This window comes from Polyodon spathula, chromosome 23, assembly GCF_017654505.1.
Source record: "Polyodon spathula isolate WHYD16114869_AA chromosome 23, ASM1765450v1, whole genome shotgun sequence".
Classification (NCBI taxonomy): Eukaryota; Metazoa; Chordata; class Actinopteri; order Acipenseriformes; family Polyodontidae; genus Polyodon; species Polyodon spathula.
The window spans coordinates 20,068,274-20,093,266 of record NC_054556.1 but is presented as its reverse complement, the minus strand read 5'-3'; the positions used below and the strand labels follow the sequence as shown (position 1 = coordinate 20,093,266).

At 36.6% G+C, this 24,993-nt stretch overlaps 1 protein-coding gene and 1 long non-coding RNA gene across 6 annotated transcripts; one reads left to right on the top strand and one right to left on the bottom strand.

Moving 5' to 3' along the window:
* Positions 1 to 452: 452 nt before the first annotated feature.
* On the bottom strand, positions 453 to 11,565 carry LOC121297871. Its single transcript, XR_005947233.1, has 3 exons — positions 10,861 to 11,565; positions 6,240 to 6,364; positions 453 to 4,252 (listed from the first exon to the last, which is right to left on the bottom strand). It is a non-coding gene; the product is annotated as an uncharacterized LOC121297871 (long non-coding RNA).
* On the top strand, positions 10,661 to 24,341 carry LOC121297870 (zinc finger protein 217-like). Of its 5 annotated transcripts, none has more exons than XM_041224452.1 (6): positions 10,661 to 10,744; positions 17,816 to 19,565; positions 20,742 to 20,867; positions 21,281 to 22,756; positions 24,037 to 24,173; positions 24,282 to 24,341. In XM_041224452.1, the coding sequence occupies exons 2-5, from the start codon at positions 18,212 to 18,214 to the stop codon at positions 24,144 to 24,146; spliced, it is 3,066 nt and encodes a 1,021-aa protein (XP_041080386.1). In that variant the 5' UTR covers positions 10,661 to 10,744; positions 17,816 to 18,211; the 3' UTR covers positions 24,147 to 24,173; positions 24,282 to 24,341. The 5 variants fall into 5 exon arrangements, with proteins under 5 accessions (XP_041080386.1, XP_041080384.1, XP_041080383.1 ...); XM_041224450.1 differs by lacking the exon at positions 10,661 to 10,744 and adding an exon at positions 11,618 to 11,703; XM_041224449.1 differs by lacking the exon at positions 10,661 to 10,744 and adding an exon at positions 11,716 to 11,864.
* The last annotated feature ends 652 nt before the right edge of the window (positions 24,342 to 24,993 follow it).

The following is a 24,993-nucleotide window of genomic DNA, read 5'->3' as shown; positions in this document are numbered from 1 at the left end:
TAATGGCAGTCATGCCTGTTTTCTTTTACAGTTTCTTTAAGGTGTTGCTAGCCAACCATGACAAATTACATTTTTTATTGTGACGTGTACAAATAAAAGACAATAGTACTGATATGAGATCAACCTGAGCAACACTTTAGTTCAATCTTTCCATCTGACAAGCATCCTTAATCTCTTCTGAACAATGGTGAAACGTTAACAGACTAAAAACCATGACTTTGATATACTGTATTATTAACATGCATGAAGAAATGCTGAAAAACGATGTTAGAATATGTTTTGAAATAACAACCCTAAATTACATTAATTTTTAAAATATATTTGTTCCTTTAACATTTAAGAATGTTATACATCCTGACAGTTCATATATAACATCAATATATATATATATTATATATATATATATATTACTATATATATATATATATATCGAATACTAATATCCCACCCCACAAGGTAACTATTGTGTTATGCCAATCAGATATGTTTATAATACTATTACTTAATGAGGTATATAGTATTCAATACACGTTATGCTGGCTTTTAAAACCACTATTACTGAAGCTCTTAAGACTGTGTCTATAGTCTATGCACTGATCAGCACAAGGAAGTATACATCACCTTTAAAATGACACTCTAATCCCTTCAGATTTAATCCCTTAATCAAATAACATGGGGAATGTAGCAATTTAACGTGGAAGCCAACGCATGCCTGTGGTAATTGGAAAGGGGCTTTTTCTAGGGCTGATAAGAAGCATTTGTGTTTACTGAAAGCAACACAAAGATTATAAAATGACTCATAGAACAAGTCCATAATTGGAATGCCTATACCTGGGTATACCCGAAATTGCCCAAATTACAAAGGTGTTTTCCTAATTCACTTGTAAGAAATTAATCTATATTTCTATTTTAGGTCTCTCGCTCTCTCTCATATAACATATTTTCTAATTCAACATCAGAGTGGCAGGGTCGAATCACACTGTTCCAAATTGCACTGCATTGCTTAGCAGATACAGAGCGTGATTTAAGGGATGTATTTCCTGAATTCAGCTGGTTCAATTATGTTTAAACATACTTTCTGTTCCATTCATTGTACTTATTATAGGACCAGAACACTCCAGGAGTCTGCATGGCATGCTGTGATTATGGATCACAGGATGGTCGCAAACAACCCCTCATCAATCCTCATTCATGGAATAACCACATATTCGTGTACTATTCTGTTTATATAACAAATACAGTACAGTGTATCTATAAAGCAAAATATCATTAATAATTAACTTTGAGAAACAAGGAACATTTTGGAAAACTATAAAATTAAACACAAATCAATAAATATTGCACACTCTTCATATAGACTTAACTCATGACTTATAAAGAATCCACTTAGTCACAAAGATGTTCTGGACTGTCGTTGGCTACTTGACTATACAGGTTTCATGAATATCAAACAATGCAACTGTCAAATAACCCACAAGTTAAAGCTTAGTGAAAAGGGCCCATTATCTGACTCTGAGACAAGACATCAAGGTAATGTTTTTGCTGAGCCACAGTTCATAACCGTCCGTTCGAGTCAATACAGACTAGCTAATGCTGTAACTCATCAGCACTGAGGGCTGAACAAACAATGAAGTCAGCAGCTTCTTCAGGATCAAGACACAGATCTGATGAGTCCGCCATGTGTCCTGACTAGCAATGCTATCGGGTGATGCTGTCATGCTGTACACTGTTCTTCTATCAAATTGTAATTCGTCAGTTCAGATGTTCATCAGTTCACAGAAGTGTTGCTCTGAAACAGAAAACTTAATGAATGTCAAATTAAATAAAATATAATCAAATAACATGATCTTTAGGAGGAAAATGCTTTTATGTATACTCCATGGCAGAAGAACCTCTTTGTAGAAATATTTTGAATGGCTTAGCACAGAGAAGCCTTTGCTGCTGCTTGTCTTCTAGGACAGGTTTGCGAAATAGCAGCTATTCATGTGTCAGTGGGTGGCCACCCCTAAGCTGAATCCCCCCTGTGCACCTTTAACAGTGTGAGAAACACAGAGACCATCACTCAGTATCACACTGCATCTTGAACAATGAACTGAACACTAAACAAGGGCAAAATAATAATTACAAAAGTACCATCTAAATATCAATGCGAATATAATGCAAATGAACATCCTGTTCTAGAACTTCAAGATCTGAGAAGTGAGCTGTCTAAAGCAAGAGTTCATGAAAATCTGAGAAAGGGGAAGATGTCCACCATTTCTTTGCCGGGAATTGTGTTTTTGACTTTAATTTAATTTGCTGAAAATCGATTGCAAGGTGACAGACAGTGGCTTATTATTTGACAAACTACAGCTATACTGTTATTGCATTTTTTTAACATGGAGGCTGGTGGTTTTAGATATCTATCTGTAGTTTATGAGCAGTTCACAACACAAGTACTTTTTGTTTTGCAGTTGCCACAGCATGAACAATTCAAACTTACCCAGACTTCAGCTCTGTACATAAACATTCAAATGTTCTTATAGATTTGTACACTACTGTACAGTATCTAAATCAGACTTCTGTTGAAGCTGCACTAAATTCAAAGCCCAGCCTCTTAACAATGAGAAGTTCTCTTCAGTGTGTTTTGTCATTCTCAGGCACTGGTTGCCAGATTAACCGCATCTCTCAAAGGCTCTGTCAGAACAGAACAAAAGGAAATGAACAGGGAGGCCTCTGAATGTCACATGCAGGACTTTTGGCTACAGTTCTGGGCAGATTATGATAACTATAATCAAGGCTGAAATAAGAAGCTAAACAAGGCTACATTTTAGACAAAGCTGTGCACACACAAAACATTACGGGAACACCAACAATAGAGAAACATACCCTTAAATATTGTGTGTAATGAAGGCAAAACATAAGAAGCTCTGCTGTGGAGGTGTATAGGAAACCCATCAAATTACAATAGCAGTTCTTAAAATAGATACACTGTAATTTAAAGAGAACATTTAAAAATAGAAGGTTTAAGTACTGTGTTATTTACAGGTTGTTAATTTGGAGAGGAACCCACCTTGAATCCATGCATACATTAGGCAGCAGTTAAAACAATAAAGAACAGCCTGCACGGCAATGAATACAAAAAGTGTATTACATCGCAAATCAAAAGCTACAAAAAGTAGCAGTGCAATTATAAATTAGACATGGTATCTAGCAAGGGGGGAAATTACCTGCCAAATGTGAAGAGAGCAGGCAAGAGCCTCAAATGTTAAAGGAGAAAACCCTTTATCAATTCTAAAACGAATTAGAAGCATATGACGCAAGTATCTTAATCTAACGCGTGAGCTGTTTTTATTTGGTTTGGTGCTCATGATGGGGAGTAAGGAGCATTGAGAATAGGGCCCAATATCTGAAGAGCAGTAGTGCCAATCCCTGATACTAAAATAGATGCCCCTGAAAAGGTATGCATTCAGAGATGAAATTAATTAAACTGTTCTAGACTGGTTCTGGTTTCTTTACCAGCAGCCTAGAAAAGATATTGTGGCTGTGCTGCTTTGTTTCAATATAAGAAAATCAGCCGAATATATGCACTATAATTGTAGTTTGTTTTACTTTTGTGCAGTACATTCCATTATAAGTCAAGTGCAATTCACTGTGATAAAATGACATGGTGCAGTCTGAATAAATGTCAAAAAGGGGTGATTGACAGCATAGCAACAGCCTGTTACTTACTGCAATGGAAGCAGTACTTTCTATTTTTTATTAAAACTAAGACTTCAAAATGAGGGAATACCAAAACCTTTGTCATATAACAGCTTTAAGTACTGTGTGAATATAGTGTACTTGGAGACAACTGTTTGGTATAAAGTCCTTGATTACACATCAGACTGTATCCCCATCAGAATGTTATCTACTTGTATATGTGATGTCCCCTGCAGCTACAGCTTAATTATATCAGGCTGACTGTTTTTACAAATGCAGCAGTCTGTTGTGTAGTGGTCAGATACAGAAGTCATGGAGAAGATGGCCATATACTACAATCCATTCAATCTGGAACTCTCAAGACAATGGTGCCAGTAGTACCACGTTACATTTTATGTTGGCACTAGGGTTGATAATAATCGCCACCCACAAGGCAAATTATATGAAAAGTGGTGTTCTTGAGCAAGGATTGGATAATGCATGTCATCTGTTCTTGTTTACAGCAAGTTCTGAAGTTTCCTTTCCTTTAGTTCTTGCATGGCTTTCCTTCCTCTGTTTTAGCCCAGCCTACCTAAAACCAGAAAGCAGAAGCTGTCACTGGGGCCAGGTATTCTGTACTACCCCTTCCATGAAGACCTAGGCATGACTTTAGCTCTGAACCAAATTCCCTATCACAAAACCATTAACGGTGGAAGCCTGGAATGTGCCTGCAAGCTGAACAACAACAACATCAACATGATATTTATACAACACTTTCCACAGCACTGTACATTAGAAATCAAAATGACACTAATGATAAAATAACAATAACAACAACAGGCGTGCAAACGAACTACAGATCATGATGCATAACCATATCAGCTAGATCTGCCTGGGTGCTAGGTGTGGTTTAAGAGATTAAGATAATGCTTAATTGAATAATGCTTGTTAATGCTTAATCTGTAATGTGACGAGGAACTGAGTTCCAGTATGTAGGTATGTTGTGTGAACCTAGCAGTCTTGTCTTCCACAGCTGATCAGCTTGTGCATATCCCAGTATGCGAGTAGTAAGAGGAGAAAGAGTAAGGGGGCAAAATAAGAGGAAGGCCATTTATTGCAATTTCTACTGAGACTCTCTATCTTGAGGTTGCAAGGGGCATTGAAAGTTCAGTGTTTGCTTAGTGTTTGATACATGCACTATTGTTGTTACCTTATCTCCTCTATTAGATCAATAGAAGATGCAGTCACCAGTGATGTCAATCCATCACCTGGCAGAAGAACTGATCCGTTACAAGTCGACAAGTCAAAATAAAGTCCAACTAAACGTTCTGCAGCTATGGACAAAAGTTTTGCACCACCCTATAGAATTAAAAGTCGAATGAAACCATCTGAACAATGCTCTGTTAACATTTTGAATTACATACCACTTTGCAGTTTTCCACATTTACATTTCAATATCTAAACATGAAACACTATACTGCTATTATGGCTTCCGGCAGACTTTTACAATATAATTTTGTAGTTTCTTTGATTACATGATACTAAATAAAATACAAAGATGTTCCTATAGTTGTTGGTATTTTTTATTTATTTATTTTTAAAAATAAATCCTAAAATTCTAGGTGACACTAAACTTTTGGCATTAGCTGTACTTGAAAAAGTTGTTATCATAATAAGTTGTTGAAAACGTAAAGCACTTTTATACCAATGACCCTTTCCGATCTGATCTGATGCTGAACGCTAAAGGACATTATTTGTGTCTTAATAAGCATTTTACACCACAAAGCAGGTATAAAAATAAAACAAACTTGTGTAAAAAAATAAATAAATAAAGCTGTATCCATAGTAGAAAAACTGTAAATGCAAGAACCTAGCAGACATATGAAAACACGTACTTAGCTTTACAAATAAGACGGAGTAAAGATATTAAAAAGGGCGTTACAAAGACCCTTTAAATACAGGTATGTTATGTGTTATACATGGCACAAGGTTGCATTAAGAAGCAACAGCTACTGCATTTATCATACATTTTTTAAAAAAATGCATTTTATACTGTCAGGTGCAACTAATGATTTAAGTAAGACATTATTATAAACCTGAGAACTGACGGTAAGGACTTTAAAAGGTATCTCAGAACAGAACGGCAGAGGGCAACCTGACCCACTGCAAGGGTTACACTCCCCTAATGCACATGATTCTGAGAGTTTTAGTTTTAAAAGGTCAGTGACTACCGAAACAGAAAATCAAAAAAAAGTTAATTTAAATCAGAACAAAACATTGCCCTTTAAATGTACACAACTGATTCTTGTTCAAGGTATTTTTTATATGAACATACCTTAAATAAGGACTAATCTGACCACCATATGTGTTAATTGGCAACACTTCTTAATATCTCAGCTTGTTCCAAGGTTACACAAGGTCACCGTCAATTATTGTTTCACATTTGTAATTGAATAATTGTTAGGAGTGTTCGTATACACATTTTGCTTTTTCAGTGTGCTAACTTGCTTAACTTGTTTAGCTGTTTCCACATGCTGAAGAAGTCCACAGACCATGACATGCACAAATAGGTTCCTTACATTTCACTCCTTGATATTCATTACTAAGCAGCTGCTGGCTCCTGCACAGTTGTAGTGCACTGAAGGGATCAGATCAACATGGGACACGCCTGGAAACACAGGCCTGCGCTGTCGCATTTCAATACCTGCAATGAATACTGCATGTTTAGCACATATTTTTGGCAGACACACACAATACAGAGCACATCCATGTTAGCATCTGCATAACAAAGACATGTATCCAGTATTAAAATGAAATCTCTGAAATATATCTTTTTTGACGCTGATACATTTTACAAATATTCTACACATAAACTACTTTCCCATATGGGCAAGTGAAAGACATGGGGGTGAAAAAACCGTTTGGGTGTAATTTCTGTTTTAAACGGAGAGAGGTATCATTTACATAATACCGTCTTTTAGTAAATATATTATGGCATAATATATATATCCCCATAATATATATATATATATATATATATATATATATATATATATATATATATATATATATATAGAGAGAGAGAGAGAGAGAGAGAGAGAGAGAATATGACTTTTCTTTTTAAAGAACATGTCATAAGCTATATATATTTAATATTCATACATGGAGCAAACTCATTATAACCACACGCTTTACTGTTTTTAAAAAATATTTAAGGACAGACCTGTTTGTTTTTTTGTTTGTTTTTTATAGTATTACACTAAGAACAAGATTAAGCATTACTTCTAAAAGTAAAAACTATAAAAAAATAAATAATTACTTTTAGTAATGGTACAAAACTTTAAACCAACACCTTCATTTAATTTAAAACCTCCTATGTAATCCACTAACGTAACTTTAACCTAACCTAATGGCCTTGAACATAACCAGTCTGTCATTTCAGTAACAATAAAACCTGCTCAAACTGGTTAAATAAAATTCACATACTGCATTCTGAACCTTGGATAAGTGCAAGTGAACAGAAAGAAGTACTACAAGGTAGGTAAGGCTGCTCCGAATATAAAGTAGCAGGTAAGAGCCTCCCTTTGTCTGTTTGCAGTCTGCTGGAGATTTTAGTTACAGAGCTGCTGTGAATCATTTCCTTTTTCCCTCTGCATTTCAGCTAGAGCTGATCAATCAAGAGAAGAGGGGCCCTGTGCTTTCATTTTCACACCACGCTGAGGAAGGACAGCTCATTGCTTCAGTAATAGGTAAGGCAACCTAACACTTCAAAATATCTTAGCACATACAAGACAGCATGTATTCAAAAAAGCTGCACAAACAATAAACATGAAGATAGGAACATCAGATTCTGTCTTCACTACCTATCTCTTCAGTTTTCTTGTGCCGTCTTCTAACAAAAACATACATTGTAGACCAAGTACTTAAACAGCAACCCTCTCCTTTTTTTTAGTTAAGAATTACAGTGATTTATAGACATGTACTTAGAAACTTCTGTTGGTCATATTTCGAAAGCAGCGTTTGGCAAGTCTTAGGCTTGAGCAACAGAAACATAAGAACCGTTTTCACGCAATAAAATGTTTCATTGAAGGGGGGGCCTTTTGCAGTCATGATCTATGTCATTTTTATTAATTATGGTTATGAAAAACAGTTAAGTATTGGTAGCAATAGAAAAGAAAGAAGTGTCTTCTATGGATCAGGATGTGTAAACAGGGGGGATGGGCGCATTACTTTGAGCATGCATGATAGCACTCTGGATCAGAATGCTTAACAATAGTGATTAAATGTGCACAAGGGACATGTGTTATATTCAGGTTTGTTAAGCTTGTAGGCATTCTTCTTAGAAGACGTCATTGAAAATCACTAGGAGAAACATTTGCAGCTAAATAAGTTTAGTTTTTTTCACAAATTGGCCTACTTTTATTAGTACTATCTGCTTTGTTATCTAACAGCCCTGGTAAGATTTCATGGGTGTGGTTAGGTATTTCAAACCAATTAAGTAAATCACTAATTTTTTTTAGGCACACTTTCTATCTTTACACCGAAACCGTGAACAATAGGTAATTTTATCATTTAGGAACGTACTAAAATCTTATATAAAGTAAAAATATAGAAATACAAAATACAATATATAAATATAAAACACAATCTAATAATCATCTCAACAGCAGTTCTACTTTAAGTATTTATCAACATAAAGTGGCTTCAGAAACATGCTGTCAAACACAAAACACATAACAAAATACAGGAAAACAGGGAACTTCTTTGTGATCTTATGCTTTTAATAGAATATAGGAGAAACATAGCTGATGTTCCTTTAAGAGAAAACATAACTTCTCTAGAATTTGACTCTTATAGTCTCTATACATTTGCATAACTACATCTGCACGACCTGGCAGAATCAAAATGATTTATTACAAATCTATCAGGGAAGTTGTAAACAGTAATATCTCCGTACAGTCTTGGAATTTTTTATTTTTTTTTCAATGAAATAAAATTGGGGTTGGGGTAGGTTACAGCTTTTTATGTATTTGTATAATTTTAATGTTTGTTTGGTAAAATGATAATCCACCCTCAATAATCACGTAGCACGAAGAATGCCCATAGTGATAACACAACATCAGAGCTGACCAACCCATTTCGTTTTACCCATACTTTACTTCCAGAACTGTAGTATCTGCTCTGTTGCTAAGTTTTCATGCCTTGAAACTCTGCCATTGTGTTCTATTCTGACCATGTAAAAAGACACACCACATACAGCCCTTGCTTGATAAACAAAACAGAACGACACGGACTGCTCTCCTTTACTTCACATACAGTAGTTGTGAAAAGTCTCATGCATTTTACCATTTGTGGTTATGTGTTCATTTTAAAATTAATTGCATGAGTGGCCTATTAAAGTCATCAATTAAATTAGACAATCACTAATTTGCCCATTTTGACAATTTTCAGTTACAATGGTTTGATTTCATATGCACGACAAATTAAAAACAGAAACAACAGGGTGTTCTAATAAAGTTGCACACGACGGTATAGCATATAAAGCATGGCTGTGTTTGTTAATATGAAACACACAGCAGACAGTGTGATACACTAGCTGCTGCTTCTTAACGAGTGTTATGAGTGTATAAGAAGGGCCGGCACCTGCTGTTTGAGAGAACCAGTGGAATACACAAATAGTTTAATAAAACCACTGCAGCTCACAAGTTAATTCTGCTGGAGAAGTCAAAATATACTCAGAAACACCTATCAAGTAGCTGTCTATCCACCCACGTTACAAGAACTAGCTATGCACTGAGGGTTTAAAAGGTGATGAAGATACATTGGTTAGGGGTTTACACACCTAGCGGTCCAATGTAAAAAACAATATAAGAAATCAAAAGGCGGATGCAAAACGCAGAATGTTGATCAGTGATGAAAAAACAAAGAAACAAGAACGCAAAACCAAGGGTTGATGTAAACCTCTCCTTAAAGCATTTTACTGTACAAGAGTGTCCCACCTTAAACCTGCTGTCTTAGCTTACACAGGACATTACATTGGATGAAGGGTGACAGGGTTTAAAAGTCTCCTCCCTTTATGAATGTGGCACATAGAGAAACTGTGTGTGTGTTTGGGGGTGGTGGAAAAGTTAGTATCTGGGTTGAGCTCAAAGAATTAAATGTGTATAATGGATAACTGTGACTAAATATTTAGTAGCTGCGGTCAATAGTACAATATCTTCAGAATCAGATTAAGCCTGCAGTATGTGGTTTGTATTCGAAACATACCACCCCAAAACATACTGAAAGGGTTAGATGTGTTGTAAAGTGAAAGAGTACTCTTCCAAATATTTGTAGTCCTGGGTTAAAAGCCAGTGCAAATGAAGTCTGGAGAAATCTGGGTTAAAGAAAGTATAAACTTAGTTGCAATATAAATAAGACTATAGGCCTTTTTATTCTGACGGGAATCAAACACTTGTAAGAAACTGTTGATCTATTATAGCTAAATATTAAACACTACATGAATATCCTAATCAGGTTTAGTTAGGCCTGATGGGGTGGACTTCACCATCTATTCTAGGAAAGGCAACCCCAAACTTTGGAAAATTATCCCCCAATACCTTGTAAACTTCAATAGCTAATAAAATACATGTTTTCTGTATCAATAGCCGGTTGTGTATGCATGCCAAACACAACATCTAATGCCCTCTGTTTAGTAAGAGATTAATACTTTGTTCTGTATTAACTGAGACAAGAATGAACTACTACTGTATCTCTCAAGATCCCTAGAGACCACATTTTACAGGACAACTCCACACCCAACCCCCCCCCCCCCCCCAACCCCCCGACTGCATATCCCCCGTGGGGGTGTTGAAGAACTTGTGAAAAAATATATCAGCGCCCCAAAACATACATACAAGAGATTGTCTTACTTTATGACTTTACACAGGGCTCCATTAATCAGCATTACGGGTTTTTTTTTTTTTTTTTTTTTTTTTTTAGTAACAGTGCAGTAGATTAACCCTGAAACCCCGACTCCTACTGTTTGTGAAGCCCGTTTGATGGATGATACAGGCTGGCCGTCAGGGTACTGCACTACAATCTGGTATGTTAAGAAACCTGTAATACACTTGTGTTGTTTTCTTTTTCAAATCACGTTTCAGCAGGACTTATTTAATTAAATTATTATGAATCATTCACTATAATACATTCCATACATACCGGTTGATCAAACTCGCGCAGAAATTAGGAACTTTAGGCATGTAGCCTAAACCACATACATACTGAACTTTAAAAAAAAAAAAAAAAAAAATGCAGTGTACATATATGAAAAATATGCTGCACATCACTCAGGTATAAACTAAATTTAAAAGGATAACAACGTCATAAATACGAGTTATAAATATTTAACAGATAGTCTACTCAGTTTAACTCAATTTCCGTAAGTGACGACATCTTGTTTTCTTAATTTCACAATGTCCTCTTCGTCATGACTCCCCATCGTAAAGACACACAATAAAATTCCAGACCAAGACGTATTCGTATCCGCATTGTAGAAAAAGTATGCATCGCAGACCTGACCAAGTAACGTTTGCTCATTTTTTTTTTTTTTTTTTTTTTTTTGGTTTGTTTTGTTAATCATCTTGACCATTAGCAAAGGTCTGTATTTGTGCTTAATTTCGTGATAGTAATTTGACAAGTTTGCGAAACACCTTCTTCTGCAGCTTCATTCACATGGTTATCACCTGAACTGTAAACCTAGCGTGCGCGTGCAGCATGACATAAGCATTACAAAATGAAGGCTGTCTTTGCTTTTTAACCGACTGTCTGAGACAAGGTACACAGATATTACATTTGTGGATGGAATTAGGTAACAGGTTATATCAGCGACGACAACCAATATGAATAACATAACACAATTTTAAGTTAACACACACACAGTTGAAGTCACGTGATAGCTCATGGGTGCCGCTTGTGCACGCGCTGTGACGTTCAGCTAGACGTTGAGTGAGAGAGCGCGCGCTTCCGAGCGCAACAGCTGCAGAGTGAGATTTACAAACACAAGTAGGTTACACTTGGGAGCTGTTGAAAACTAGTTATTGAATAGAATTAATAAAATATATAAATAATAAATAAAAAAAAAGATTAATGATATGTATTATATAAAAAGAAACTATCCAAGATAATCGAATAATAAGAAACATGATAGGAATCTGAATTTCTGGGTCAGTATCGGTGAGTTTTTTTGTTGTTTTGTTTTAATCATTCTTCTTCGTGGAATACCACACGCTCGCTACACAAAGCAGGAGATACTGTTAGTGTGCCTTGAAAACGAGTCTGCCTCCGACTTCAAGATAGGATAAAGGTGATCTAACAATAACTAATCCGCTGGATTGCTATACAGAGACGAGGGATATACGTTAACGTTTGAACCTTATTCTGCACGTGTAACAGAGACAAGAAAGTCTCAATTCTCAATTGTATTTATTTATTTAAACAAGAAAGTCTCCATTCTTTTTTTTTTCTTTTTTTTCTCTCATCAACTTGTGACTGGGTTGTCAGCTTCCATCATCAATAAATAGTCACTGGGTCAGAAGTAATTCTATTACAATTTCGACGGCAGCGAGCAGGCTGGAACATTCTTCCATGCTTTTTAAATACGTACTATTAATAAAAATACAGTCGTTTTATAGAAATTCGACTTTTTTTTGTGTTTGTTATACTTATGTTGACGTTAGAAAGCACATGATTACGCTAGAAGAAGAAAAAAAAAAGGCATTGTAGTATATAAATACAAATAGACCAGTAATATATTGATCACATGTTTTGGAATTGTTTTAAATGATTAGTGAGTTCCAAAGATTTAAATTAATTTACTTCAGTTTTGTTTATGACGATTATGAAAGTTAACTGATCGCTTTTCAGTTTCTTTTTGTTTTTTTGTTTGGTCTTTTTTCCCCCCTTGTCCTCATGGTTCACTCTTGTCGGAGGGGGGGGGTGGGGGGGATATCGCTCAGCAATACAGTTGCTTCATTTTACTAGAGAGCTTTGCAAAGGATTTGTCCTCAGACTTGGTAATTGTTTTAAACTAAAGATGTCGATATGAGGATCCAGAACAGCCATTTGCTTTGTGAGACAGTGTACAGCAGGTAGGTAAGAATAGATAGTTAAAATAATTTGAGGTTATTAATAGGATTTAAGGCAGTACCTTTTTTAGTGTCATACCTTTTTAAAAGATTTATTTTATATCAAGGTCCAAGGATAAAGGTAGAAGTATTGCGACAGTCGACGACTTGTATTTATTTAAACTATTGTGCTAATTTAAACTCGGAACAATGGTGGTGGCTGATAACAATGTATATCATTTGCTGATTCGCGATTAACTGGTTGAGATTTTTCGTCCTAACAATTAAAAAATGATTTGTGAAAAATCCAAGACTTAAAACAAAAAAATGCAAGTTGAATAGCAGGCATTGACTTGCTGACTAATGATTACATGCTGATGGTTGGTGGGGGTTGGTTGTGCGTCTGCAAAGGTATCAAAGCACAGTACATGACAATAGCCAGCTACAGCTTCCACGCCATGTTTGACACTTTTCTGTAGCTGTTCCATGAAGAACAGGTTGGATTACAACATTTTCATTTAGGGTTGTTAGATACATACTTAGGCCTGTTATCTGTGAAATGGATGGGATTATTAGTTTAATATGTGGCCACAAGAAGCGTGACTCTCCGGTTACAGAACAGCACATCGTAGCAGAGAGGTATTTAATATTCATGGCAGTCCACATATAGAAAGTTAATTGAATGCACCGCTGATCTGGTTAAAGACAGTTGTATATATTGATACAGAAAAGGTGTAAGATAGTTCTAGCTGTTTGGTTGAGACACTATAGGCCCTTTAAACCTGCTTCTACATACAGTAAATACCTTTAGTGCATATTTTGTTTTTCAGTGTTGTATGAGTTCTTAATGGCTTCAGTATGGAGGAGTATAACAAAGGGCTTGAGTCAGGGGAAGCAACAGCTGGCCATTGCTTAGTGTTCTTGGCAAGATGGCAAATTCCTTCTGTGCAGAACAAGCCATTAGCTTGCATGGCAGTCATAAAGGCACAAAACTTTAATTAAGTTATTTCAATGGGAAATTAAACTAATTTGTTTGACCCACTCACATTGATATCAATGTTTATTTCAATTTGTTTTTAATGAAAAATATTATCAGTATAGTTATTTAATTCTCTTTTGCATGCTATTTTATTTACCGCATGTAATAAGCTTAGTTATATTTATTCAGTTAATTGTACTGTGATATGTGGTATACATTTATTTTCCAGACTTTAATATTATTATGAAAAATATGCCTAAAATGAAAGTGCTGTTTCTTATATACACTACTTTTACTGTTAAACATGTACTTCCCTTTTTACAAAGCAAACCATGACATACTAACACATTCCTCTGGCTAAATACTGCTTGCAATTTCTTTTGTAAAACATTTTGAAATACAGTATTCTGCGTACATTTTAAAAGATGACAGATCTAAGAATAATAAAATAAGTGAAATAACTCCCACAATAATGCAAGCAAGAATTACTATAAATGGTCAAACCAACCAAAAATTAAGTTTGGGGTGGTAAATAGGGTGCCCATTGATCTCATGTTACTTTGGTTGTAAGTGAATATGTGTCGCTAAGTATGATGTATTCCAAAATTTGTAGTTATTGGAATTATACTTCTATATATTTTAAGGAAACATGTTTACAAATAGTTAACAAAGGTGTGTCCAAAGTGCCTCCACATGAAGGGTGTCAACATACATTAACAAATTGAAAAACTATAAGAAATCGATTTATTTCCCCCAAACATTCCCAACCAGAACATGAACTGTGCTGTATTATAATATCCTACTGGCTTTTTGTACTGTATGTATGTGTGATAGACATTGCAGTTTAAGTATGAAAGTACAATTTTACAGAAGGTAATGTTGTTTTTTTAGAAATTCTGCAAAAGTTTCTCACCAGCAGCTTTCTGTAGTATACATTTGTGTGTTTTACTCTTTCGCCGATAACTTACACAGATATTCATGCTTAAATTTCTTCCAGCACGTCATTTAACATTTGGTCAGGCATGCATACTAATGACACAAGAACATCGAGACAGTAATTTTCCCAGTGCTGTGTAATGTGCGATAGTCCTGCAGTAAATATCTCTCAAAAGAGCGATGTTCTGAATCTTTTTTTTTTTTTTTTTTTTTTTTTTTAAATATCTGAAGAGTTGTTATCCTATTGTTCAACACCGTCGTCTTTTGTCTGAACTACTATATACTTTAGAAAGCTACTTTGACGCTCATCTATAATAAGACTGCTTTATAATTATATATATATATTATATATATATATATATATATAGATATAGATATCTATCTATATATATATTAGATTGTAAATTTCGTTATTCTTTGTATTCATTTTCTGAAGTAAATACAAGAAGTAAACAATACCTGTTTGTTTTTGTCATGAATGCATCAAGTATACAAGATCTGTTAATTTAACATTCATAATTGTAAAACAGTTTAAGTATAGGCCCTATGTCTTGTTCTAATAGTTTACAATAGCTTACCTGTACTATTTGTTATTATCTGTAATGGCCGATATGGGTAGATAACCATCGGCTATCTGTATCGGCCAAGAAAATCTTTATCGGTGCACCACTAATAGAAGCATAATGAATGACAGATTTAGCCAAATACTGAAAGATAGCATTCTGGACTTGAGGTGGTTCAAAGGGGTTGAAAACATTTGTGTAGAGATCCACCGTACTTTGTGTTAACGTTCACAATCAAATCATGATGTTCTAATCAAATTATAATTATACCACAAGAACCAGTGGAGTAGAGTGGAATTTTGTTTTTAACTTCCCAGGTGTTTTCTTGGCTTGCTTTCTTGGATTTGTGTACCCTGAAAAGTGTTCTAGCATGACCCAAATAGAGGAATCGTTAAAGATTTACATTCTTTTGGCAGTGGAGTTATGGCTGCAGTTCTGTCAATACCGCTGGGACAATGCTGGATTTTGTTCAGTGTTCAGGCTTTGTGAATGAGCGTCAGTTATAGCGTATTTTGTTAATCTTGGTGATGACACGGTTTGCTTGGAAGGGTAGTTAATTCTCTTGAAAGGGGAAATACCTGTGGTTTGCTGTTAAACGTATTATTTGTGACATTTATAGTTGCTCTCATTGCCAACGTAATTGTTTCTGACATGCCTGCAGTATGTTCACTGTTCTTGAAAGCATTTTGTGCTTTGACTATTGATTGTTTTTGTATGTTGTAGGTAAGGGTTTCAAGGGACAAAAAGATCCATTTCAGGATAATTTAATTCTAGAACTTTCATTTTTCTTACGTCATGAAACAGTTAATCAACCAGTCATTTTTTGTAGGCAATACGTTTTAGTGGGTGTGCTGAATTTCAAGGAAGGGGTGTGGTGGATTACAATAACGTGTGTCTTTTTTTTTTTTTTTATATATTCATGGACTACTTGGACAGCTAATTTTGAAGTTTCTTCACCCTTTTGACAGTAAAGGAATACTTGTTAACATTTGACATTGTACATTATTTTGTATGTATATTCATATAGCCTACATTTTACAAGGAATTCTATTAAATGGATTTTCACTGTACTAGTAATTGTTTTCTAGACAATGTTGTTAAAGCAGTGTGGATATCTATAACAGGTGGCCAATGGAATAAGCCACCTATCACTTGTAATTTAGCTCTTGGAATGCTTTCTCACAAGTAGGAAGTTCATTGGTTGAGAGTAATAATCCCCTTGCATAGCCAACTCATCTTTTCAGAGTTTTACTGTATCTCATAGTAAAACCTGGAATCAAACCACTGTGCAATGGGTGTCTTATTTATTTCCCAAACTTCAATGATTTGGAATTAATAGGTTTACAACTGAAAGGCCTCATTGGCACACATTAGTCCACAGCTTTTTGCATTAAAGTTCACAAGCATGCACCACCCTAAATTAACCGGGAGGGGGAGGGGAGGCAAAAAAACCCTTTTAAAACGGTATGTTAGGAAAAGTCAATATTCATTCACTTTTAACTGTTCTTAATTCTAGCTGCCAAGTCGTTTATGATACTGTACAAGGACACCAAAGGGCTTTGTGTAAAGCATAACTCATAAGAGATTCATATTTTTTCATACTCATTTATATTCCTGTGTTTTGAGCTGTTTTGTGGTTTTATTACATTTTGCAGAAAAGCATGTCATTCTTTCAAATTTTTTTTTTTTTTAATGAATGGAAATGTAGGAATTCAAAAGGTTAGTTTGGCTATTGCTATCATGTTACTTAGTCTACAGATTTCTAAAAGGAATTAAGTTTTTTATAACATTTCACCATCATAAATTGGGTAAGCACCAAGGAATCTTCCTTTTCCAACTTGCTCTCAAACTGGTTTCTCTGCCTTAAAGTTTGGGGAATCCTTAAGGTTTCTTTGTTGAAATTGTAGAATGGATTGATTCTTGTTAAATTTTAAATGGGGCGTTTCCACTATCCATAAAGCCATTGATGCATTGCCAGGTACAGTGGTGATTAATACAAAATAACCAAAATATCTTCAAATAGATAACATTTAAATTTCTTAATGAATGTGTTCACATAAAGCAAAAAAGACAAATATAGGAGGTGAATTTCCAACCACAAGCAACATAATTGTTTCTTGCCAGTTCTGTAACATTAGCAGTATTTCTACATAGATGTTAATTAGGCTGTTCATAAATTTTGCAAACCCACTTTCAATGTTATGTGTGCAGAATAGTGAACAGATAGATCCTGTAGATAGACCTTAACTGTTGAGGAAGTGCTTGTGTGAAATTCTGGTAAAGGATGCGTTTCCTGTTTCATGTTGTGTAACACAAAATACTACGACTACTGCTTCTATTATGTGAAACTTCTTGTAATATCCAGACTTAATAGCTATAGGCATTCTGTTTTGAAAAAGTAAAAACAAGACCACTTTTAACACAATTTCAAGCTAATGTATTCTTTGTCCAATATGGAATCAAAAAGTAATGTTTGAGGGTATGACTTTTCTTTTGATTTATCTTTTTACACGTTTATTTTCACATGTGTTATCCTATTATTTCCGTAACTTATCTCATGTTTTATATTCCAGGTATCTGGAAGTGTTTAGTCTGTTCTCTATTGTACAAATCAGGAGAAGAGTACTGTTCAACAGATTTGAAAACTACCACCACAAGAAGCAAATATTTCAAATTCGTTATGCTGTGCCACTTGATTAGCACCAAACAAGGCACACTGGAGTGATCATATGCTTTGACAAAAGTCTTGACCCAAAGCCTTAAAAACCAAGAGAGATTCCTTCTCAACATGTGTAGCAAGAAGACAGAAACAATACTCAAACTTATTTATTAGACATTAACCAAGTTTAAAGCTCATGATCCCAGCTAAAAGGCTGCTGAAGAAGTTATCTCTCTGTGTACAAACATTTTCAGGAAAAGAATCCTAATAGATATTTCAACTCTAAAGTTTTTAGCATACTAGTGTTAACATGCCAACCCATCCTTTATTAGCATACATGGCAAGTCCAGATGGGCTAGGCCATGACATAGTGAATAATACTAATGCTAACATGCCAGGTGCTGGCTCCAGCATGACACCACACACAAGTATTCAAGACAAGGGTTTGTCTCAGGCTGAAGGATGTATGCCTTTGGACTGTATGTTTTGTGAGCAGACCTTTAAACACCAAGAGGAGCTTGGGCGTCACGTCCAGACCCAACACAGAACAACATTGTGCGAGCCTGCCGTTCTGTGCGTGGAAGCAGCGTTTTTAGCTCCAAACGAGAAAGGCAGAATAAAAGCCACTTCTGTGCTGCATGGAGATAAAGTCAGTAAAGAAGAGGAGGAGGAGTTTAGTTGTGAAGTTTGTTGGCAGGCCGCTGAGGACGCCACAGATCTGGAAAATCATATGAAGAAGCACAAAGACTCGTTCACTTATGGTTGTAATGTTTGTGGAAGACGATTTAAGGAGCCCTGGTTTCTGAAAAATCACATGAGGACGCACACAGGGAAGCCAGGAGCAAAAAACAAGCCTCAGGCTGACACAGAAGTCTCTGCGACTATCAACGAGGTCGTTCAAGACCAAATTACTGGGAATGTCATTTCTCCCTACAAAATGTGCATGGTGTGCGGGTTCCTGTTCTCAAGTAAAGACATTTTAATGGAGCACAGTAGAGTTCACAACCCTGACTCCGAGACCAATGATGAGGAAAAGAAACCTGTAGAGGAACAGCCTGTTACTGGATCACCTGTATCCCAAGAGTCCTTTCTTCAGCTGCTTAACTTGCGCCCGCACACCTCCAAAACCAGCACGAAAGCCGAAAAGTCTGCAAAATGGATCGAGCAGCTTGACCCTTTTAATACTTACCAGGCTTGGCAGCTAGCCACAAAAGGCAAAATTGCTGTCGGGCCGGGGCAGACCAAAGAACCCGGTCACGAGATCAGCACTGACAATGAAGATTCCTGCTCAGATAAAGAAGAACTCCATGAAATATGGTCCACCGGTAGAAGTTACAATCCAGTTAATGAGGGCTTAATTTGTAAACTGAAATCTAAAAGTGCCAATGGGGACACCCCTTCCCCAGATATGGATCACAAGTCTCTACAGAGCAAGGAAAAGCCAACTCAATGTGGGGATTGTGGGAAGACCTTTAGAACCTACCACCAGCTGGTGCTCCACTCCAGAATACACAAGAAGGAAAGGAACGGTGCTGAGAGTCCTATCTCCATTGATGGCAAGCAGTTAAGTACTGGATCTATGGAAAGTGGCATATTGGACCGAACTGAAGAATGTTCTGAAGATGGCTCAGAAGAGGGAGTACACGGTGATATATTTCATTCAGGTAGGTGTTTACTTACAATCAGCTGCAGCTGGATATATACAGATGTATAGCAATACCCTTTTAAACCACAAACTGTTGTCTTTACTCTTGCCTATTACTACTAAATCTTACAAAGAAAACGCATCACATTCATTTATGAAAAACTTCCCCAATAAGGTCAGAATATCAGGAAATGGATTAACAATGACTATGTAAAGGAAATCCCCTCATCCTGATATGCTCAGCCCTTACCTATGTCGTTTTCATTAAGGTGTGTTGACATTAACTTAAAATGAATTGCAGATGTTGTATGTGGATACCTACAAGATGATAGGGAGTATTGCAGAACCAGAATAGCAGGTTCCTCATTTTTTTGTAAATATCCTTTACTACAAGAAAAGCCAACAGTTAATAAGAGTCAGTGGTAGATACATTCCATTCTGGATCCTCTCCATTTGCAGGTAGGATAGAGAATTGCATCAACAATGTAGGCTAATCCAAAGTCATCTATAAAATGCACGTGTTATTTGAAATCTAATAGGTAAATGTAGTGTATTTTGTACTATTTTTCGCTCTGCATGTGAAAGTGTTTGTAGTCCATGTTTGGTTTCCCTGAACATAAGGAGATTTGTGTGATCTGCTTTGCTTCAGTCATAACACTGCTTCAAGGATAAGGATGGCTGTGTTGCAGGCCAAAATGCTTTGCTTTATTTTACCAGCAATATCGAGTTTGTATATTTCGCAACTGCACGAATGTAATCTATGCCCAGCCATCTCAAGCACTGCTTATTTGTGACAATGTCATGGCATTAGCTCCCTCTGCTGCTTTATTGTGGTTGTGCACTTAAACACTTCGGGTCCTCAGAAAATTGTGGAGAACCACGATAACAACATCTTTGGAGAGACATTGTTATAACCATCTTTCTTGCAAATCATAAAAACAAATATATAGAGACTTTCTTTTACACTATTGCAAACATTCTGCCTCAACTGGATCCTTCAGTAGCCTTGTAGGACACCAAAAGCTTTAGACTTGTAGGCTGATTAAAGTGGCTGCTGCTCGGGCAATTTGCAAACTGCTGTTTAACTCTTATGAGGATCACTGGGGAAGGGAAACCTGTTCATTTTATACTGCCATAAAGTAAACAAATGTTCTGCTATGTCCTTTAATAACTTGGTTATTGTTTATTCCCATAGATAAAAGTGAAGATGGCTCTGAGAAAGGAAAGAGCAAAAGTCTTGGCTCCTCCAAAGAGTGCAGTTACTGTGGAAAGACTTTCCGCTCAAATTATTACCTCAACATTCATCTCAGGACACACACAGGTAATTCATTACTGCTTGAAATATAACTTTTTTAAAAGCTTAGCTCCAGATATTTAAATTTTAAAAGCTTAAATGGGTAGAAGTTTCTATTTTGTGTTGTTGAACAAACACCGTTAAACCAAAAGTCAAATGTATAAGAGTTTAAGAAGTCAATTAAATTTCATTTACATATATAGTATGTTAACTAAACTAAAGATTTGATGTCGCACCCCCAAAGTCATTCTGCCACATTTAATGAAGTGTTCGATTTAGATTTGAGCCCCAGGGAGAGCTTGGATCATGATAGAATAATGCATAATTTTCTGGTATTTTATTATCAGGAAACTGTAATTATATTTTCATAAGCTGTAGTAATTCAAAGTATATAAATACTGCTGAAAGCGATTGCCAACATGCTTTGCTTACTTTTACAGGTGAAAAACCGTACAAATGTGAATTCTGTGAGTATGCTGCAGCTCAGAAGACATCGTTAAGATATCACTTGGAGAGACACCACAAAGACAAACATTCTGAAGCTGAACTTGCTGGTAAACCTTTATCGGCATCACCTGCTCCTGAAGAAGCCTTACCAAGCAAGGATAAATCTGCTCAGGAATTAGCTTGCACAAAAGGTGCGTCTAAACACCTTGATACTGACCAAAATGCAAAACAACGCAAACAATTGTGGTCTTCACCCACATCCAGCATGGTGCTTAACAGTGCTTCACGTGTTGGCTTGAAAAGTGAGCATCTGGACAAAACCACAGTGATCAAGAAATCCTGCCAGGCTGCCCAGAACACCGTAGTAAAATCAGAAACAGAAAGTCTTGTGTCCAGTGATTCTTTAGGGTTGGGAAGTGGGGCCCATGACATCAGTGATTCAGCGTCACTCAAACTGAAGTTGGAACGAAAAGAAATAAAAGAGGACTCCTCATTTGAGAAACCATTAAATTTGTCCTTTAAAATGTCTCTTTCTGTTTCCTCTACCTCGGATCCTAATAGTGCTTTAACAACTAGTACCTGCCCTTTTTGTACTTATAAAACTCTATACCCTGAAGTCCTTTTGATGCACCAGAAGTTGGTGCATAAATACAAGCCTGATGTTCTCAGCACACATGGGTTAAAAAGTACTGCTGCCCTCAAACAAAAAAGATACACTGGATGCCCCCCTGCCCTTGAGGGAAAAGATGTTTCCCCCTTGCCTTTGTTTCACAGAAGCCACCCTCGGCGAACCAAGTCTCCACCTCACCAGCAAGCAAAGCCCCTTAGCAAAATAAACCCAACTAAGAATACTCTGCCTGCTGTGCAAGCTCCTGAAGTAGAATCAAGAAAAGTAGCTCAGAACAGGAGGGGGGACCCGCAGCAAAATCCCTGTCGGCTAAATCAAACTGAAGTTGGACAAGGCACTTCTGAAGCTCATCCCAAAAGGGATGGAGATGTCGCTCTGTCCATAAGACCCAATTTTTTAGGCAGCGAAGGGCTTGTGCACAGAGGTCGTCAGATTAGAAATGGAGATCTGTGGCCAGGTGATTCTGTAAGGGTAAGCCTTTCCAATGGGAATGGAAACCCAGTGCATTTGGACTTTGGAGAGCCCTCCAATAAGAGATGCAAGTCTTCCAGTTCGGCAAGCCATGAGCAAGCCATTTCTGAGAGTAGTTTCAGGAGAGGTGACAACCACGGCAGGCTGTTTGTTCCAGGGAGAAACATGGTGACGTCTAAGGAAAGCTCACCCACCACAGCAGCACGTTCCTTTTCTCCAGTGAAAATGTCGCCCTCTGTACCTGCAAATGGAGAGGGTCCAGAATGGAATGTATTGAATATTCTCCGGACCTACAACCCCCATGACCTTGCTTCATTGTACAATTCTGGTGGCACGGGCACGAGCCAAGGATCTGTTTCAGTTGTAGAAGGTAATATAAATAACACTTGAGCATCGATATAGAACAGGGATCTCCAACCCTGGTCCTGGAGAGCTACTGTGGCTGCTGGTTTTCGTTTCAACCATTCTCTGTTACTTACTTGAACCGCTTATTGGCTTAATTAGTCAAGATTAACAGGTGTTCCAGATCTTTAGCCACTGATGATGTAAAGACACCTAGAAAACCTTCTGGATAGGGATTGTCCAGGACCAGGGTTGAAGACCCCTTTTTATGGAGTGTCATTGTTTTGTGAGTGTACAGCAAGGATTTGTGGTATTGACCTTAAAGTAAAATAAATTAGATGGCCACTTTGATTGTTTTGCAAGAAATAAAATATCACATAATGCAGATTACTACATTTAAAAGTTAGTAATCTGTACTATCTGGTGTGTGTGTTTTAAATGTATAACTAATATGTTCATTAGAGTGTTGCCAAGTAAATGAGTGTTTCATTAGAAAAAAAAATTGCCCGGAGTGTGACATGAGGAAATGTGTTCCACTTGGCAAACTTAATTAAGCTATGAGACCTCCCATTATGGCTTGTATGCTGTGCCAGTTGTTGTTGCCCAGAGGAGACACAAGAGTTCTGGAATCCCTCATTCAGTGTTATCCTGACATCATCTCTGTCTTTACACTGTCAATGTTTTATTTTGCTTGTCTTACTGCTTGATGGAGCCTGTTGGCAGCATTGGAGGGGAGGGGAGGGGAGGGGAGGGGAGGGGGGGTGAAGCATCTGTGCGTGACTAGAGTGTTTTAAAAGCTAGCCAATCAAATATGCTTAGTGTAATTATTCAATTTTGTTCATTCAAGTGTCATATCTAATTAAATCAGCATGCAAACAGTTTTGGATTTATTACTACTGGATGCATTTAAAGGCAGGATCGCTTGGTGTTTTCTAGTCATGAAAAATGATCCTCTCTTCACAAGGGAATCATTCCTTTAGAGACCCTTTTTTAATGTGCTTTTTTTTTAATTATTTTTTCATTGCAACAACTAACAAGGTCATTCAGGCTTTACATAGTAAAGCTATTTGGCTCTGCCACTGTCAAGATCATTAAAAGATCCAGTAAGTTCAGGAAAGAAAACGTTTACAGGAGCATGCCTGACTTTATTTGTACAGCTGAGAACTATATATATATCCAAGTTGCCCTTTACCAGCAGATTACTTTTATGTTTTTGTGGGTATTTGCTCTCTTGAACTGGGTGAAAGCATATCATAATGTTCTTAGTGACACTTTAATTTAGCCGTCTTCCACGTTTTCTTGTTCCAGGGAATAGGTCTTTACTCTATCAGCATTACCCAAGTAGCATGCTGCAAAGGAGGAACTATCCAAGCCCTAGGAGTAATGCACGTTCTGGACCCACTGATAAGAATGCTTAAAATATGACCATTTGACAGATGACAATGGTAAATTTCTTAAACCTTGTAGTAGTTTGTATAAATTGTATTTAATTAGCATTCAACTCAAACATGCAGAACCTAACTTTGTGTGTTTTTTTTTTTTTCCCCCCCCAGGTCTGAATTAAATGAGATTGTGCCGCTGTTCTGTTTGCCTTTGTTTGATGTAACAGAATGGAAAATAAACAAAGAAGTATGAAGCTCCTGGAATAAGCTGTGACTTGTACATATCTTAAACACTACTGTTAGTGTTGGCTGTGCTACAGAGATTTTATATGCACCTGCCTGTAAAATTTCAAGTTAGCTGACACTTGAATGTTCTCCGAGGTCATGTTAAAAAATGAATATGTACATACAGGATTTTGCAAGAGGCTTCTGTAGTTTAATTGGAGAATTGTAGGTCAGGAAATAAACTCGTTTTTACAATAACAATAGGTCCTGTATGACTTTTGTCTCAGCGTCCTTGAGGTTATAAAGTGTGACCTTTTTTAAGTTAAATATTTTCACTCAAGTGCTTTAAAACTAAAACAAGACAACAAAAGAGACATCAGATGCAGGTTTTCAACTGTATAGCATTGGAATAGCTGGAGCACCTCCTTGGTGAAGCCACGTATATCAGATGTCTAATCCATGATTGCAGTGAACCATAAATTGTAAGGAAGTACAAGCTTGTCCCTTTTACAAATACAAATGCTGTGACTTTTATGCCAGACCAGGCCTAAAATCTCAAAGCAAAAGCGTACTGATGATATAATATAGTATTTGTAGAATGTTGTAGATTTTCTGACAGACCTCACTAGGCTCCACATTTTAAACCTGCTGAGAGTGG

Coding starts and splice junctions, on each gene's coding strand:
- LOC121297870 (XM_041224452.1), top strand. CDS start 18,212: ATGCCAACCCATCCTTTATTAGCATACATGGCAAGTCCAGATGGGCTA. Junction 19,566..20,741: donor CGGTGATATATTTCATTCAG/GTAGGTGTTTAC, acceptor TTATTCCCATAG/ATAAAAGTGAAGATGGCTCT. Junction 22,757..24,036: donor ATCTGTTTCAGTTGTAGAAG/GTAATATAAATA, acceptor TTCTTGTTCCAG/GGAATAGGTCTTTACTCTAT.